Source organism: Danio rerio, chromosome 20, assembly GCF_049306965.1.
Source record: "Danio rerio strain Tuebingen ecotype United States chromosome 20, GRCz12tu, whole genome shotgun sequence".
Lineage (NCBI taxonomy): Eukaryota > Metazoa > Chordata > Actinopteri > Cypriniformes > Danionidae > Danio > Danio rerio.
In genome coordinates, this window is record NC_133195.1 from 24,591,113 (window position 1) to 24,610,942 (window position 19,830).

The following is a 19,830-nucleotide window of genomic DNA, read 5'->3' on the forward strand; positions in this document are numbered from 1 at the left end:
AAAAAGCGTACACAGCTGCCTCTGGTGGATTCGCAAAAAACTAAAACTGCAAAAAAAAAAAAAAAAAAAAAAAAAAAAACGTAGCTCCTAAGACATATTTGGTGCTATCCAAAAGTAAATATAGAGGTACGATTTAGAATGAGCATGGGTTGTAAAGAAAGGTAGAAGTTGCGTAGAAGTACGCAGCTGTAGGGCACCATTACAGAATAAATGAAACTCTGGTTTGTTACATTCTAATTCTCAGCCTTAAAAAAATAATAAACTGACTACTTCATGGATTTCGCCTATTGCGGGTTACGAGGGACCCCTGTAGATAATAACAATAATTCACAATAATTTTAATTATTATTTTAATAATTAAAATTTTGAATAGCTCATACATGAACATGATTTATGATGTCATGAAGACCACAACTCCCTGGATTGTACACTCAGTCACTGAGTCATCAAACTATGTCTTTATTTGTTGTTAATATACAGCCTCTAGTGGCAAAAATCACATACTATGTTTTTAAAATCATTTAAAAATAAACTTTATTCACTGTTGTTCCCTAATGTCCCTATGTTATTAACAGTTATAAGTGATTGCACACAGACAAAACTGAAGCACTTTCATAATAAACAGAAGGATAATGTCTGCGTGTGTGGATGCTAATATTTATCAGATCAGGTATGAACAGGTCTCTATTTCTCAGACACAGATATATGCTGAAGAAAGACAGAGGATACAGAACATTGTACTTTTTTGATTTTTTCCTCTTTGTTTAGCCATAAACATACTTAAAATAAGACAAACATGTCTCTTATTTTTAATAGAATGTGTTTGTCTAGTCTGTAATGACTGCTGTCAACCGGAGGGACCACAACATGCATATTTAATGAATATAAACAGTAATTGTGCATGTATATCAGTCAGTGAACATCATCCCTTTTCTGTGATCCCTGTAATCATTATATTTCTAGACTTTCAACCCAAAACTCTTCAAATATTTATTTCTCTAACGTTTGTCATTTAACAAGCAATATTCTTTTTTTAAAAGTCTGATGTACGCTTTTAGAAGCATTATTATGCAGTGCCTATATGTTAACATGAAAGGTTGAAACATAAAGAATTCGGATGTTCCCACTCACAAATCATAATCGTTTGTGTAAATGTATCACGTGCAGGGGCTCATTCAATATGACGTGGGTTTAGGCAGAGGGCGTGTAACTGCGAGAGTTGATAATGTTTGCCTGGTAAGTGTGAGTGAGAATTAAAGCATCAGACTGACCGACAGAGAGCATGAGGAACAGCAATCAATGTGAACGCGCAACCGCTCACAGCGCGATGAGCCCGGGAAACACCTCCGCCCTGATGCTCGCGGTACTACTCCTCTCCTTCATACCCATCACCACAAGTAAGTCTAAACCATACATCTGCGTTTTTACTGTTTTAATCGTATTTAAGTTAAGAAGTTTTGTCGTCTAGAACTTCTCTTCTCTTTTTTAATGAACTATCTCTTCGTTAAAAAGCTAGTTTTCCACGTGAGGGTTTTCATTCTGTCAAACTTAAATCTAAATTGTTGGGTTGAAACTGCGAAACAATTTTGTTAATAGTGCGCTAATAATAATAAAATATTGTTAATGCATAAAATAACATTTCAAGAAATAATAGCAATTTATCTGCAAAACTGACTGCATCATAGACAGCCTAAAGGTTTTGTTGGGTCGCATTCTTCGTGTTGGGAAAACCCCAAAGCAAATGAGTCAAGTGAGGATTTCCTGAAGGATAAAAGCATTAGTCACATTAATTTTAGTTTTTTTTTATTCTAGTTTATCAGGATTTATGATTAACAGTTATGTGTTTGAGTAAAATGACTTTTTTGAAAAATGCATACAATTTAAAATATATATTTTTCACAAGATATTAAAACAACAACCACAACAACAACAACAACAAACAATATATATGAGAAATGAAGTAGAAATTACAAACTGTAATGGTAGAACGGTGTAAAATGAGTGTCCAACTTGACTTTACACCCTTAAAATAAAGGTTTTGCATTCATGTCAAACCTTTAAAGGGAAATAGTTCACCCAAAAATGAAAATTTACTCACTCTTTAATCACCCTCAAGTGCTCCCAAACCTGTTTGGGTTTTCTTTAACTGTTAAACACAAAAAAGATAATTTGAAGAAAGATGAAAACCTGTAACTACTGACTTCTATATTTGGTTCATTATGCAAGTGAATGTTTACAGGTTTTCAGCTTGATGACAGAATTTTAATTATGGGGTGAACCTTCCCTTTAACAATCTATTCCACAAAATATTATTTAAAGTGTAAAATGTTATTTTTTCTTGGTACTCTCACAAGAAAAGTGGTTATTTTAAGAACTTGTTACTGACATGATCTTTTTGAAACAAATAAATGTGAAAATGTGCTTTCATCTTTAGACTAAGTTCTTGCCTGTAAATTATTTTGATCCATTTTGAAGGCTTAGACCTATTGCCTGAGGTTGTGTGCTGCAAATGTGCTGCATTAGTGTGTCAGATAACTGGTAATGCGTCACTGTGATGCATTAAACCTAAGTGTACATACGTAAAAATCTGTTAAACTGAATGCTCTTTTAGAAAAAAAAGCTGAAAAGCAATATAAGCTGATACTGGAATGGTAACTTTTCAAAACTTTATTCTTTTCAAAACTTCAAAACCGCCTCACACTTCTGGGTATGTACAGTATCAATGCCTTAAATATACTACTGTACACTGAAAAAAAAATGTTGGCAAACAATTTATGTGTTGAATTTAAACAAACAAATTAAAATTTGTTTGTTTAAACTCAGCCCAAATAAATCAGTCACAACCACTTAACATCAAAAAAAAAAAAAAAAAAGTAAATCCAAGCAATCATCTTTAAATCATGTATTTCAGTGTTTATATTATTTAAATAATTTTAGTATCTCTTGAAACGGTACTGCCACAGTGACCGCTTTTCATGTTTGATATTTTTCTGAGAGTGTGCCTTGTTAGTTTGGGGCTAATTAGCACTATTAAAACATTGGATGTTTTCCAATAGACCTGCAAAACGAGGTCGGAGTAAACAGTGTTATGCATCAGATTTAGTTTATGAATCATTTTATGAATTTTAATCATTACACCACGAGGATAAAAAAAAGACCAGTCATCAGCAATAAAGCATTCGCTCTATACACCAAGAGCCATTTATTGTCAAATTAGATTCAGTCGTGTAACTGCTAATTATGATGTCACTGGAAAAATGTTATTTTACATTAGAGCGCTTGGCAATTTTGTCAGCAGTGATGTCACATGAATTTGAATAACATAATGACAGTGTATGAAACGCCAGGAGAGATGTTGTCAGATTAGTAGCCTTGACAACTGTGTGACTCATTTATTGATACACAGATATGATTAGATCATGATTGTTAAATGTCATAAAACACCCAGAGGGGCATTAAGATACATGCAAGTTTAAAAAAAAGTACAATCACAGTGCATTTTATTCTTTAATATTGACTTCTACTTGAGTATTTACAGTCTAATGATTTAATTTAACGAGTCCTATAAATCAATCAAAGGAAACACCCTTTGACAGAAATGAGAGATCCAAACAGCAGATCAATAAATGAATTCTGTTAAATTAGAGGTTTTCCATTGAGAAAAGAAGGGAAAAAACACCAAAACAAGCAAATCGATAAGCAGGACTAATTAGACTTATTTAATGAAACCTCATAAGGATTACAGCTGCCTGTTTACAGATTGACTGGCAATTTAGTGATGCAATTGCAAGAAAACTCATGAAAATGAAGGTAGTTTTAAAATTTAGGCAGGTAGGCAAATGTATGCATCACAATTTTCATGTTGTGATCAAAGTAGTTTTCTTGTCCAGGATTCAGAGTTTATATATCATAATTTAGAATTTTTCACAGAATTCAATTTCGGAAACACTTTAAAATAATGGTCCATTAGTTCATGTATTTACTAAAATAAACAAACAATTAGTAAGAAATTTGTTACGACATGTATTCATGTTTGTTAACGTTAGTTAATGTTAGTAAAGTTAAATAACATTAGTTCATATTAGTTCATGTTAACTCCCTGTGCTTTAACTAATGTTGACAAGCGCAACTTTCGAAGTTCATGTTTAACCTAATAAATGCTTTACAAGATTATTCAAACTTAGTTAATGTTGTTAAACACTTTTACTAATTTACTAAATTAACTTTAAATTAACTAATGTTATGTATATATTATTATTATATTATTATATATTATAATATTTTATATTATTATATATATATGTATATATTTTTTCCATATAATTCAAGTTTATTTTGCAAAATATCTTTCTTTGGATAAAAGTTTACTTCTCAATATTCTTACTTTGTCCTCTTAATTCTGTTTACAATCTGAAATTTTTTACATTTTTTACCAAATTCTGAAGTTTTTTTTTTTTTAATTACTTTTTCATCCTCCAAACTAAAATGTTACTCACGATTCTGTGGGAAAATGTCAGAATTTTGAGCTATAAAATAAAATTGTTTTAAAATTAAAACTTGCTATGAGTTTACATTTGGCAACAAAAGTTTCTCAAAAAAAAGTAAATTGGCTTTCTCCTAATTCTGACCTTATTTTTTACAATTCCGAGTTATTTTTAAATTTCTAATTGTGACCACAATAAAATAATTTTTTTTCCTGACAATTGCAAGATATACTTGCAACAATTTTGACAAGTATACAAACAAAACTGAATCATAATTTATAGCTCAAAACATTTTTATTTATAAAACAAAAACTGAATTTGAAGATTATTTCACTTTAATTTACAATCATAAGTTTAAGGTTATTATTGTCAGAATTTCCTTTTTTATTCAGAAATAAACTTCCATAGTATGCTAGTGTGTAGTAGTTAACAGGTGAAAATAGAAGTTATTTTCTTTCAGAACAGCTTGTTTGATTGAATTATTATTGTACAAAAATAAATTGCTTTAATATACTCCACTAATCATCCTTTTATTTACAATTTTACAATATCTCTAACACACGTAGACTGTAAAAAGTGACTATTTTAGTTTACATGAAGAAATGGAGTAATTTAAAAATCAACAAGTTGACTACTTTAAACAGTAAGTAAACTCATTGTAACCTGGAGCAGGTTGGTTTAACTTAATTTTTATATATGTGCACATAGCCCATTTATTTAAAAATTTTAGTCAGCAGGTTAACTCAATTATCTAAGTAAAGTCAATTAATCGTTTTAAAAGCAACATGTTCACTCTCTTTTTTTAATCCTTTAACTGCTCCACCAAGGAAAAAATATTGGATTGCATCTCTTAACTCTTAATGTCGCTAGTTCACATCACACTCAGTGCATTTTTTAACACATCCCATAATATCTAAAATATCAACCTCTACCAAATGGTATATGTTGGTTTAAAAGTACCAGAATAAACAGCCTGATCTCACAAAGGAAAAAAATTATTTTACGTTTAGTCAGTTTGGTGGCTAATTCGTACGAAAATGTAAATGTAAAAAGGAGGCGTGACACCCAATCCCACCACCTAACCCCAACCATCATTGGGTGATGAGCAAATCGTACTAAATTGTATGAATTAGATTGTACGAATTAGCCATTAAAATCAAAAAGTTTAGAATTGCCATGAGATTGTGTTGGAATAAAATACAACATTTTTGAATACTAAATCATCTTTATTTGTGAATTATGCTAAAAATTTTTTAAAATTTTCACTTAACATGCTTTCTTGTGTGTTTGTTTTTACAATAAAACCAAAATCAAGTGTAGTAGTGCAACAAGATCATGTTTGTTTGATTATTTTGTAAACCAACAATTCTGTGTTTGTGAACCATTATTTAAAAACAGTCATTCTTTAAATGAGTTTAACAGTCATTATTTAAAATAGTCAAAATATGGTCAACCAATTAGTAAAGCAGGCAGTTAAAGAGTCAACAAATCATTTTAATAGCAACATGTTTACTCACTTATTCTAAGTAAAGTCAAGTAATATTTTTTAACAGTGTAATAATGTTCTGTGCATGATTTGCAGGTGCTCCGATGCTCTTGAATCCATCTTCACTAGAGCATGAGCAGCTACTAACCCAGGTGCGTATGATTTACATTAACCTCTCTCAGCAAGTCTCTTATAACGCCTTCAGCTATACACAGTTCCCCAGAGACGAAAAGTTCATCATAAATGACTTACGCTGTATTTGTTTAGTTTTAATACCTGTTAACTTTGCCCTGTCGAGTTGATGATTACATTTCTGCTTTGTTTACATGTGCGGACTGTGTGTCCATGAGCAATTACATCGGCAAACCTGGGGATCTAGAGACTGGGATATGAAAGCACAGTTTAATGCATGTTTCCGGCCATAGGGAAAAACAACAGGAACAAAAAAATTATATATGATTTAGTTAGATTTCGCTTCCTATATCTGTTCTTTGAATGCTCATGTTTGCAGGGCTTATAATTGCAGTCGTGTTTTGCCTTTTTCCTGTAGATAACTGATTTGTGTTCATTCTACCTCTCCGCAGACCCGTCCTTTAGAGTGAGTAATGGAGCGATGTTTTTGTATCATAGAGATACTGCTTTTATTCCTAATTTCAATTAGCTTATATTTTTCTTTGAAGCGATTTTAGCTTTAGTCATGCTGCCAGTTTTGCTTAAAATATGTCTGTTTAATTACTTATATTGGTTTTAGTTATTTTATCATCAAATAATCACAACAATTTAAAAAAATAAACCATAAAAAAACAATTTTGTTTCAGTGAAATATTATTTTATGTCAGGTATTTTAATGGCTTTTGTTTAATTAAATTAATAAATTATCCAAAACGTCTTTATTATTGATATTTTCACTTTTCGTTTAAATATATATATTATTATTATTTTATTTTATTTTATTTTTTTGGTGTAAGGATTTAATTTCAGTTTTACTTAACTATAATAACCCTTTCTAGATTGTTGTTGCTGTATTTTTGTTATAGGAAAACTTAACAAATTAATTGCAAGCAACAAATCGAATGAAACATTTTATTTCTGAAAATAGTATTTTGGGTATAACTTTATTTTGATGGTCCTTTAATGCATTTTGTTAAATTAAAGCTACATTGTATCTACATGCCATCTAATTCTCAAAAGATTATAAGTAGACTATTAGGTTGGGGTTATGCCTAGTTCAGACTGCGTGATTTTAGCCCCGATTTTGACTTGCCTGAAATCACAGGCAAATCGCTGCTCGTGCACGTGAGTGACAATCACACAGTATGAACTTTCAAAGACGCAATCTGAGAGAATCGCCGATGAGTCGCCTATGCCTGTGAGATATTTGGCGTGCTAAATATCTGGAGCTGTCGGCGATTCAAATCATGCAGTGTGAATTGAGTTTTGACTGAAAATAACATCAGCCATCGCCTACAGCCAATGAGAGAGCGGCATTCACTTGTGCGTGCGTGTATGTATGCCTGCTGCAGGCCAGCGGGAGGCTGGGGGAGAAGTTAAAAGCGCTCATTTTCGGTTTATTTGGACCCACGAAATGGAGGAAAAACTAGTTGAGGTTTGACAGGACTCAGGAGCAACTGTCTGTTTGACGTTTCATACAGAAAGAAATTAGTTTTTTATCAACGTTGAGGAGAAATGGCTTATTCCCTTTAAACCCAGGTGAGCAAACATGTACATGTTCTACCCCATTAAAGGCTTCTTTCTCATTATGTAGTTAATAACAAAAGATATACTACGTGTTTTTGACTGTGAGACGTAGTTTGGACGAATTTGTCGGCGATTCTTCCTATAGTAAAGTCATACAGTGTGAAAGTCCCTGTCGCCGATCCATCTTGCAGTGTAAACAAAGCAACGACGAAATGCTAGCCCAGATAGTCATGCAGTGTGAAAACATCTGTGACATGACTACTTTGAAAATCATGCAGTCTGAACTCGGCATTAGGGTTAGTGTAAGTTGACATGTACTTGCAAAGTTTCTTATAGTCAGTTAAATGTGTTGAAGGTGCAGTATCTTTAAATATTGAGCAGACCGTCTGCTAATACTCAAAAAGGAAGTAATTGAAATGTAGTTGCGATGTAACTTTTAGTCAATAAAATATACAATAGGGACCATCAAAATGAAGTGTTACCGTATTTTCTTAAAATGTTGTTTCATATACAATTTTAAAAATATGTTTGTGTGAAACATTTATACAGTTAAAGTCACTACTATTAGCCCCCCTTTGTATTTTTTTTCTTTTTTTAAATATTTCCCAAATGATGTTTAACAAAGCAAGGAAATTTTCACAGTATGTCTAATAATATTTATTCTTCTGGAGAAAGTCTTATTTGTTTAATTTCTCGGCTAAAATAATTTTTTAAAAATTTTTAAAAACATTTTAAGGACGGAATTATTAGCCCCTTTAAGCTATATATTTTATTTTTATTGTCTACAGAACAAACCATCATCATACAATAACTTGCCTAATTACCATAACCTCCCCAGATAACCTAATTAGCCTAGTTAAGCCTTTAAATGTCACTTTAGGCTGTATAAAAGCGTCTTGAAAAATAGTCAAATATTATGTACTGCCATCAAGGCAAAGATAAAATAAATCAGTTATTAGAAATGAGTGATTAAAACTATTATGTTTAGACATGTGTTGAGAAAATAATCTCTCTGTTAAACAGAAATGGGGGAAAAATAAACAGGGGGGCTAATAATTCAGGGGGGGGGGGTTAATAATTCTGACTTCAACTGTATGTTTGTTGAAAATGTTTAACAGTGTGGTAAATGTGAACAGTATTTAATATGTAAAATTCTACATAAATATAATCAAGCTTATTTTTACATTATATTTGGTTAACTGTATTGTTTATTTGTGTGTGTGTGTGTGTGTGTGTGTGTGTGTGTTTTGTTTTATCTGTCAGACATTTTAATTGTCTATAATTCATTTTACATTGCCAGACATCTGACGTCCTGGAGGACCTGTGTTTCCTAATGCTGGGATCACTGCAAAAATCGAAGGTAAATTATACGTAAGCAATTACATATCCAGCTTGTTAAAATTGCAACACGTCATCTGACATTTTACTTGTGCGCACTTCATCTGTGTGCTTAAAGATTAAACTCACAAGGCTTTAAAACGCACACAGATGTTTTGTTTGTTGTTGTCAGAGCTGTAAAGGCACCACCCTCTTCTGAAAAGGAGGCGGGGATCAGCAGCTCATTTTCATTTAGAGAAAGACACATACTGCGAGAATAGCATTAATCTGCTTTCACCCTAAAAAGAGGCAGTTTTTTTTTTTTAAATAAATGATCATTAAGGCACATTTTGGGGACACACGCGTCTTATATTAGTGAGATGTTTATAAAGTCTGAACAGATAATTGTGAAATACATTAGATTTATGATTTTTCAAATGATGCTTTTTGATATGCAGGAGATCACAGCTCGAGAGACTAGCAAAAGGGTGAGTATATGTCATTTGCTGTGCAATTTGAGGTTGCACATTCAATGCAATGAGAATTTAATAACACCATAACATCAGCATCCTTTAATCTTGGTCTATTCATGTGTGTTTGAATGTATATGGATGATGCATTTTTATATATTTTTTATGTATGAATGGTTTTCATGTCTTTGTCTGTACTGCTTTTCTGTCTGTGTTCACTTTTCTGTAAATATATGTGTGTGTAACTTTTGTGTTTGTGTGTGTGTACATGTGTGTGTAGTTTTTATTTCATTACACTAAACCAAACGGGGCAGGATTGTCTGATGGGACGGTAGGTTTCCTCAAGAGTTGTTTGGTGTCTGTTGCTTTTAACACTCAGCCACTGTTGCTATGCTGCGCTGTTTTCAGTAACACACACATCTGCACACTGTAATCTGTGGTCTAATACTCTGCTATTAAAATAAGTCAATGAAATTAATAGCATTTTAAGCAACCGCACAGCTGGATTTTGGGTCAAGGTTATGCAAAAAACTGAATGAATAATCTTAGCCATGTTTCCAAAAAAATGTGTATAGTATTGACAAACAAAATATTTATGGCAAAAAATAATAGAACAAAATGTCATGACATAATATTGCTTTTACTTTAAATTATTTTATCATTTTACATTATTTATTCTTGCTACAGTAAATAAAATAATCCAGTGTTAAGTTCCTTTTGTATGCATGCAATCTCAGATTAATAAAGAAGCTTGTTTCTGCCACTAGATTCAAACAAACAAACAAACAAACAAACAAACAAACAAACAAACAAATAAATGAATAAAAGGGTAACTGCTTTGTTTTGAGTTTATATGTTATATCTCACTATTCGTAAAGATGTGACATGTAAACTGGGAAGTGGAAGATATAAACTGACTTCAGACAAAGATGTCAATGCAAAAATGAGTTTGTTTCCAAATTTGGAACTGCATGATTTAAACTTGAACCTCTGAAATGTAAACTTGGGTGTTGTAAACTTAGAATGCCAAGATGGTAACTCGGATTTGGGAAATATACACCCAGAATTACAAAATATAAACCCTAAAATCTGAGAAACAGAGAGAGACAGATAGAGACATCCAAACCATCTGAATGAATGTGTATTGCATTTTATTTGCATATTTTAACAATAATATATATTGTTTTCTCTTTTGAAATGGTTTCAATCCTCATATTAGTCTTTTTTCTTTATTGTTTGTATATGTATTTATCATAATTCTAATTTGTATGTATTTATGTATTATACGTTTATGTAATTTGCAATCCTTTGGCAATCCTTGACAAGTCATGCCAATAAAGCTCTTTTGAACTGATTTGAAAGAGAGAGAAACAGAATTATAATTTTGCATCTCAAAATTGTCTTTGCAAATTCTGCAAAAAAAAGGGGATATATGCACTTCAAACTGTTTTAATTTGAAACAACTGTGAGATATTAACTAACTGTAACTCACAGGAACAGTTTTTTTGAACTTATGGTGGCATCAGACTTCTGAAGAAACAAGCTTCCATAGATACCCTATGACTGCTTCTTGACAGCATCAACATCATTTCCTTCTTTTTTTTTAAATCTACTTGATTTTATTATTATTTTAAATGTTTTATTTAAAATTTATTTTATTTATTTAATTCCCTAAACTGTCAACATATTTGAATAAATTAATATTATTGCATACACTCAAACTAAGAAGAAAACCTTATTTCACGTTAACATTAAAGTAGACTTTTCTAATTTAATTTAGACACCATTTAGTGCTGATGCTGTCAGATTAAGTATTTAATGCCATTTCCCTCCAACTTCAATCCCTTGCATGTTCAACACAGACGTATGTCATCTTCAAACATCCATATTCCTTATACAAAATCTACATGCTTCACATGTGCTCAATGTGAACAATGAGCTCACACTTTCAACATGTAAATTTAACATGTGATTTTGTCATAAGTGATATGAGTTGTTTTGAAACACTTTCACAGCCTCAATTTTGAAATGTTGTTAAGGCATATAAAATAAATATATATACAGTTGAAGTCAGAATTATTAGCCCCTTTAGAATTTTTTTTGTTCTTCTTTTTTTTCTGATAGTATCTGATAATATTTTTTCCTCTGGAGAAAATCTTATTTGTTTTATTACGGCCAGAATAAAAGCAGTTTTTTTATTTTTTTAACACCATTTTAAGGACAAAATTATTAGCCCCTTTAAGCTATATTTTAATCATTCTTCACTCACTTCAACTGTGTGTGTTTGTGTTTGTATATATATATATATATATATATATATATATATATATATATATATATATATATATATATATATATATATATATATATATATATATATATATATAATTATATATATATATATTATTAATGTTTGTTGCTATTAATAAAATATTTTGTGGATTAGTTAACTACCTTCTGGTCTTAAAATTTATTAGTAATGTTTTTGATTATCTAAGAATAATACTGGCTAGTATTATTTATTATTAGTTCATCTTAACCTATACAGAAATCTGATATTGATGGAAATATAGGCACATTATATATATATATATATATATATATATATATATATATATATATATATATATATATATATATATATATATATATATATATAAATATATACACACACACACACACATATATACATCTATATATATATATATATATATATATATATATATATATATATATATATATATATATACATATATACATATATACATATATATATATATACATATATACATATACATATATATATATATATATATATATATATATATATATATATATATATATATATATATATATATATATATATATATATATATATATATACACACATACATGACATACAAGTTCATATTTGGATATATAAATTGTCATATTCACAACATATATATATAGAAATATTGCAACAATCTGCCACTTACATGGATATTTTTCAATTGTGGGAATATCAAATATGTACATCAAATATATATTATAATTATTATATATTATCTTCATATGACTATATGAACACATATATAATATCATAGTAGCTATATATGAAATGTATATACATATTTGTGAATTTAGTAGCTGAAAATGTATGTTCATATAAGTACCTGTATGTCATGTTTATAATTGACATATTTTGCCACATGTCAGATTTTAATGTGGTGAACAAATGAAACATTATCGTGAAGTGCTAGCAGTTCATCTAATATTTGTGTAACATGTCGCAAATATGCATGGAATTTAATAACATTTCTCCTTGATTTTAATATCATAACTTGACATTCGCCATCTAGCATGTTGTCGTGTGCTCGCATGGCCTGCATGTGATTGTGAATCTACTGAACATCAGTGCACTGTGTGTGCAAAATGAACACTGCATCGCACTGAGGACTGGTACGTGTGTGATATCAAGCACTGAAAGAGTCCTCTCTGCGAGTCCTGGCCACAGCGCAAGAGCAGATGTTCATGGTTTTCATAACTCTCCATGTGTGTCTTCATGATATCTCTCTGTATATGTGTATGTGTCAGTCTACTGTGTTGCACCCTCTTCTGGAGCTCATACCCCAGCTTGCCAGAAGAAGAAGCAGGAGAATGAAATTAAATGTATGTATCCTGCATGCTTAAACCCTTATTCAGTTTACATTAGCATTGTGGGTATATGACACAGCTGACAACCACTAAAGTGACATTGTGCTGTCAGACCTAATGTCATATAAACACATGTTCTTTGGGTGACCCGAGTTTGAGTCCTGACTCCAGACCTTTCCTGATCATGTCCCCTTGTATATCTAATTTTACTTTCTTTTTTCACAATTATTACAAAAAAACCCCGTAAAAATTAAATACTTTCAAATAGTGTAATAGTGTCAAATGTTATTAAATAACGGTGTTGGCAATGATATGAAACAATAAAAACTTCTTTTTACACTGAAAAAAATATGTCGTAAAAATTGTTGCAAACAATTTCTATACAATTTACTAATGTTCAACTTACTTTGTTTGTTTAAATTTAGCCCAAATATATTCTCTACAGTCACTTAAATCATCTTTGAATTATTTTTTTCAGTATACAACAGAATAAAAATGAGTTCAACTGAAATTTCTGCTTTATTTCATAGCTCATAGTTCAGACTTATTTCCTTCTAAATGCTAGATTATGTTAAACTATTTATACCTCTAAGAATATAAAATGTGTCGGTTTATATTTGGCAACCCTGAGATTGCAACAGTTGTGAGATATCAGAACTCAGAATTGTGATAAATTAAGTTATAAAGTGTACAGAATCAAAACGCGTGTTCAATTTGATCGGCCACTGAAAGTGTATCATGTGTGTTTTCTTTATTATAAACTCAAAAAATTACTTTTGCTGCTTGTTCAAACTACTTATTTAAAAATGAGTCAAAACAACATGATTCTTAAGGTTTTTTGGGACAACTTATTTTTTTCATGTTCAATCCACTTTAATTTAAAAAACATATAAAGTCAACTTAATCAATTTGTGTTGTGAAAACATGGATAAATTGTGTGGAAAACCGCATTCTTCACAGTGTACAGTACAAAAAAATGCAACATATCACCCAATTGATTCAAGTTGTCTCAACATACTGTAAACCATTTAATTAACTGGTTTTGAAAAAATTATGAGGACTGAACACAAAGCAATCAAGTTTTCCCAAAATAATCTCAATTTTTTTGTTTCAGCCTATTCTAAATAAGTAGTTTGAACTATTATTTTCTGAGTCTAGAAAAGCACCATGTTCTGTTGTTATTATGGGAATGACATTAATGTGTTTGAAATGCAACCGAATGATTGTTTTCTCAGTCCGCCAGCCAATGGCAGGCACAGAATGGCAGAAAGTTAGTTTACCAGTGCAAACATAGTGTAAACACATTCCACACAATTCCTTCATGTTGTCCCAACACACATTGACTAGGTTAACTTTATTGGTTTTACAAATTTAAGTGGGTTGAACATAAAACAATTCAGTTGTTCCCCAAAAAACTCAAGAATTGTGTTGACTCAGCTCATTATAAAATAAGTAGCCTGAACAAACAGCAAAAATCAGTTTTTTGAGTGTTTGAGCATTAGCCGGCAGCTAGCTCTCTGCAACTCTCACATGGTTGCCCACTGAAGCTAAGCAGGGCCTGGTCAGTACCTGGATGGGAGACCACATGGGATAGCTAGGTTGCTGCTGGAAGTAGTGTTAGCGAGATGCCATTGGGACCAGCACTGGGTGCTCAACCTGTGGTCTGTGTGGGTCCTAATGCCCCAGTATATTAATAGGGATTCTACTGTTCAACAAGCAATATCTTTCGAATGAGACATTAAACCGAGGTTCTGATTCTCTGTGGTCGTTAAAAATCCCATGATGTCATTCGAAAAAGAGTAGGGGTTTAACCCCAGCATCCTGGCCAAATTTGCCCACTGGCCTCTGCCCATCATGGCCCCCTAACCATCCCCACATCATAATTGGCTTCATCACTCTTTCCTCCAATCAGCTGGTGTGTGATGTGTGGTCTGGTGCAATATGGCTGCCGTTGCATCATCCAGGTGGATGCTGCACACAGGTGGTGGATGAGGAGATTCCCTCCAAAAAATATGTAAATCGCTTTGAATGTCCAGAAAAGCGCTATATAAATGTAAGGAATCATGTCATTGACATTTCGTTTGAATTAGTGCCACAACTCTGAAAAAAAACTAAATGTAATAGTCTGTTTAGTATTTAAGTCATTTGGCTGTACTAAATAAAGTTAGAACTGCTCATGTTTTCCCAAACTTTGTGTTTATCATGAAATTTAATTTTGCTTGCCTTAATCACGTGCGTTAACAATAAATATGAGAGTCGGTGGTAACTGCGTGAATAGATGATGAAAACAGCCTCGCTTTCTAGGGATGTTGATGAAGTGTGTTTTCTCGTCAATCCTGCGGTGCCTGATGAAATGGCATATGCTGTTTGATCATATCTCATCACGACTTTGCTCCAGGGCTTCTTTTCTGACCATCAGTAATTGTTGAATTAATTAAGTGTTAAGTGTTAATTATTAAAGTGCCAAGTGTTAATAATTATTAAAACAGACAGCGCAGGCGTGTGAAAACCACCTCTCTCTCTCTCTCTCTCTCTCTGGTTGGAAATATTCAAGTTTACATTGACATAAAAGTAAAATTATTTCTCTGTTTTTTTATCTTTTACAGTCGAAGCAAAAACTATCAGCCCTTCTGTGAAATTTTATTAAAGTGTGCTTTATGGAGAGAATATTTTTTAACACATTTTTAAACATAATAGTTGGTTTTAATAACTAACTTCTAACCCATTTCTTTTGTGTTAGCCATGATGACATTACTTCTAATTTACTAGGTTTTTAGCAAGAAGCTTAAGCTTAAAGTGCATTTTAAAAGCTTAACTGGTTTAATTAGGTTAACTAGGCAAGTTAAAATAGACAACAGTGGTTTCATAAATAAAAATAATATATTAAATTACAGATCAGTGAGTCTCAATTGAAAGAAAATACATTAGTGTAATATCTGCTTATTTAGCATTTTATTTAAAGTATCAATTTCAACATTTTAGTATTTATTTAAAAAAAGAAAACTGAGAACATTACTTATGCTCTGAATTTATGTTGCTTATACATTAAATGTAATAAAGTTGCATTGAAATGTATTAGCATTCTCAATGTAAGGAGATATGAGATTAATGTTTGACTTTTTTTATTTTTTATATAAAGTATTAGTTTCTACATTATTAACATTATTAAAGCCATGTTTGTCCACATATATGGCATCACGAGGCTGACATGTGCAAGTATGAGTTTGAGTCTCTCTAATTTAATGTGCAGGATGTGGAATGGTTCGGTCTTAGTTTGATTAATTGCTCCTGTCCATTTGAGAGATAATTGTATGCTGAAAGTGTTATTGTGCTATAAGGGTATAAGAGTAAATGATGGCTCCTGATGGATTTGGGTGGGCTTTTTTAACCATTAACAACAGTGTCGTCATCAAACCTTTGATTCATCTGAACATAGTGAGTTAGTCAAAGGTTTATATACTGTATTTATTACCGTTGGTTCTGTGTGCAGGAGAACCTTCAAGGTCCGGGACGCATCCAGAGCAGAGGATACTTCCTTTATCGGGTGGGTTTATAAACTACCTACTTCATATCTAAAATTAAATCAAATATAAATTAAATTTTGTACTATTATATTTTGGTGGAAACAAACTATTCTTTTCTATTTGTATTATTTTCTATTCTAATATAATCTTTTTTTATTTGTGCAACTGTGCAGCCAAGAAATGGAAGAAGATCTGATGAGTATGTGTAAAACAATAAAGAACTGAAAAATCAGGTATTTAATTTCTTACGACAGAGGAAAATATGTTGAGTTAATTTCTGAATTATCTTGTGTTTTGAGTTAAGCTGAAAGAGATTCATTTTACAGGACGAAAAAAAAAAAAAAAAACTTTCTCATATGCTGGTTTACATTAAAATGGTCAAAATGGCATTTGACTATCAAATAAATGGTTCATTAAAAATGAAAATATATTTTAAATCACAGCTGAAAAACCTTTATGAGATTCCTTTTTTTTCTGTTGAACACAAAAGAAGATATTTTGAAGAATGTTGGAAACCCACACAGTGAAAAATGCTGGGTTCCACATAATTCCTTCATGTTATCCAGATCGATCAAGTTAACTTAATTGTTTTTCAAATTTTGGTGGATTTAACATAAAACAATTCATTTGCCACCCCCCCCCCCCCTATTTTTTGTGAGTGCAGCATTGACTTCCATAGAACTCTTTTTTTAATATTAAGGAAGTCAGTGACTACCTGCCTCATTCTTCAAAATATCTTCTTTTTGTAAAAATTCGGAACAAGTAAAAGGTAAGTAAATGAGGTCAGAATTTTTCCATTTTTTCCCCACTCTTTAATAGGCATACTTTTTCCTGCAAACCACATTTGATGTAGATTAATGTCTGTTTGTGTGTAAAGAAGCATGATATGTTTTTTACAAACTGTTTCAGTGCCACCAAAACATTTTAAAAATGGAAAAAAAAAACATTGTGGGTTCCACAATTCCTTCATGTTGTCCCAACAAAAATCAATTAAGTTAACTTATTTTTTTTATTTTATTAGAGGGATTGAACATACACAATTAGGTTGCCCCCCCCCCCAAAAAAAAAAAAAAACTCAAGAATTGTGTTGAATTAGCTTATTTCAAACAAGTAGTTTGAACAAGCAGCAAAATATTTGTTTGGAGTGCATTATTGACTTCCATAGAAGTCTTTTTTCTTTACATACTAAGGAAGTCAGCGACTGCCTGTTTCATTCTTCAAAATAACTTATTTTTTGTGATTTTTTTGTGAAATTTTAGAACAAGTAAAAGGTGAATAAATTATATTGAATTGAATTTTAAATTTTGGGGTGAACTACTGTAACTCTTTCATAGGCATACGCTGAAAAAAAAAAGATGTTGGCAAAATTGCTGCAAACAATTTATATGTGTTGAATTAAACAAACAAATTGAAGTTAGTAATGTTCAACTTCATTTGTTTGTTTAATGTCAGCCCAAATAAATTGTTTACAATCATTTAAAAACAAATTGTAAATGAATATTTTGTTTTACTTTGTGTACTTTTCCCTGCAAAACCACATTTGATGTACGTTAATGTATAAAGAAATGTGACAAGCGTTTTCTTAACAAACTGTTTCAGTGCCACCAAACCCTGTGATCCAGAGCCAGCCCACCTGAAATGCCACACCACTCGCTCCCGAATTGTGATGTTGAATGTACAGACCCAATCCAAATAAAGTCTTTAAACTGTTCAAACATTCTATTTGTGCAACTGTGCAGTGTCTTTTGAATTAAAAGCATTATAAAATGTTTCCTCATTGTGCCAGTGTGATTTTCACCAAACTGTATGTGATTTACTGTAAATGCAGTGCCATCAAAGATGAAGAAATAAAAATAAAATCATTGTTTTCTCTCCATGTATGTCTTGAAAGCACTAGAGCGACTCTGTTGGCTCCTTAGATGAATGTGTGTGTTTTTGTTATCCTCCGATCTACACCGATTAGTCAAAAAGCATTAATCAACCTTCACTTCCGATCACTGCCCTTCTAATTAGATTTATCCATCCAAACAGCATGTTTCATGAACTGCATCCTTTTTGATAAACGTCCCCTTATCGGTTTAGCAGAATGTTGCTCATGGTCTATTGTTCTCATAAATACACATCATGTGTTTATTAAGCTGTTGTCTACTGAGGGAATGAACGGAGGCCTGGAATAACGTAAAACGTGTTGCGTCATGGATCGTGACTGTTTTTTTTAAAGGGACTGTGCCAGAAATGCTGTGAATTTAGGCAAGGGGTATTTGGAAGATTTGGGAAGGCTCTGTGGCTTTGGATAGAGTAATATAATTAACGTTTTAGTAACCAGGGGTGGAAAAAGTACTCAAAAATTAATGTCAGGTAAAAGTAACATTACTTTAAAGTATGCAATCTAAATACTACTCAAAATATGAAGAAAAAGTTTTTCAAAATGACTCATATAGTGAGTATTACACTGTGAAAATTGTTCCACCTGCAAATTAAAAGTATAGCTCAGATCAGTTGCATTTTTAAAGGTGTTACTAAGTATAGATTCAATTGTATGCCATTGATGGATTATAAATTTAAAATGTGCGATTAATTTAATATGAGATTTTATTTATATCCGTGTAAAAAAAAATTAAGTTTAGTTTTTTTTTTTTAGCATATATTGCTAATCCACTGAAAAAGTTTTGGTCACACTTTACAATAAGGTTCATTAGTTAATGTTGATTAAAGCATTTACTAACATGAACAAACAATGAACAATACATTTACTACTGTATTTGTTCATGTTAGTTAACGTTAGTTAATGTAAATACAGTAGTTCATTGTTAGTTCATGTTAACTCATGGTGCATTAACTAATGTTAACAAGCATGGACTTGGATGTTAATAATGCATTAGTAAATGTTCAATTATGATTAATAAATGCTGTACATGTGTTGTTCATGATTAGTTCATGTTAGTAAATGCATTAACTAATGAACCTTATTGTAAAGTGTTACCAAAGTTTTTTGGTAATCTTCAATTTAAAGCTGCTCCAAAACTGCATACTTCCCTACCATATAGTATGTGATTAACAGTATGCGAGCTGAGTAGTATGTCTGAATTCATAGTATTCCAAAAACTGTAGGCGGAAAGTACCTAGATGCCTGAATACTTCAGCGAGATTCTGAAGTGTTCATGCAAATGGAGAGAATTTATAAATGGGACTGACGCAGGTAGGTCATGTGATAA

At 31.5% G+C, this 19,830-nt stretch overlaps 1 protein-coding gene across 6 annotated transcripts; it reads left to right on the forward strand.

The window, feature by feature from the left end:
- Positions 1-1,248: 1,248 nt before the first annotated feature.
- nmu (neuromedin U) lies at positions 1,249-18,491 on the forward strand. Of its 6 annotated transcripts, XM_005160513.6 has the most exons (10): positions 1,249-1,397; positions 6,067-6,122; positions 6,521-6,568; positions 8,969-9,028; positions 9,444-9,473; positions 9,736-9,786; positions 13,032-13,106; positions 16,582-16,635; positions 16,789-16,848; positions 18,215-18,387. In XM_005160513.6, exons 1-9 carry the CDS (start codon positions 1,283-1,285, stop codon positions 16,822-16,824), a joined length of 525 nt encoding a protein of 174 aa, XP_005160570.1. In that variant the 5' UTR covers positions 1,249-1,282; the 3' UTR covers positions 16,825-16,848; positions 18,215-18,387. The 6 variants fall into 6 exon arrangements, with proteins under 6 accessions (XP_005160570.1, XP_021324063.1, XP_073788443.1 ...); XM_021468388.3 differs by lacking the exon at positions 13,032-13,106; XM_073932342.1 differs by lacking the exon at positions 9,736-9,786.
- The last annotated feature ends 1,339 nt before the right edge of the window (positions 18,492-19,830 follow it).

What these genes read in the sequence shown, in the direction of transcription:
- nmu (XM_005160513.6), top strand. Translation starts at nt 1,283, where the DNA reads ATGAGGAACAGCAATCAATGTGAACGCGCAACCGCTCACAGCGCGATG. An exon ending in CTTCATACCCATCACCACAA is followed by an intron (nt 1,398 to 6,066) that starts GTAAGTCTAAAC and finishes CATGATTTGCAG; the next exon opens with GTGCTCCGATGCTCTTGAAT. An exon ending in GAGGATACTTCCTTTATCGG is followed by an intron (nt 16,636 to 16,788) that starts GTGGGTTTATAA and finishes GCAACTGTGCAG; the next exon opens with CCAAGAAATGGAAGAAGATC.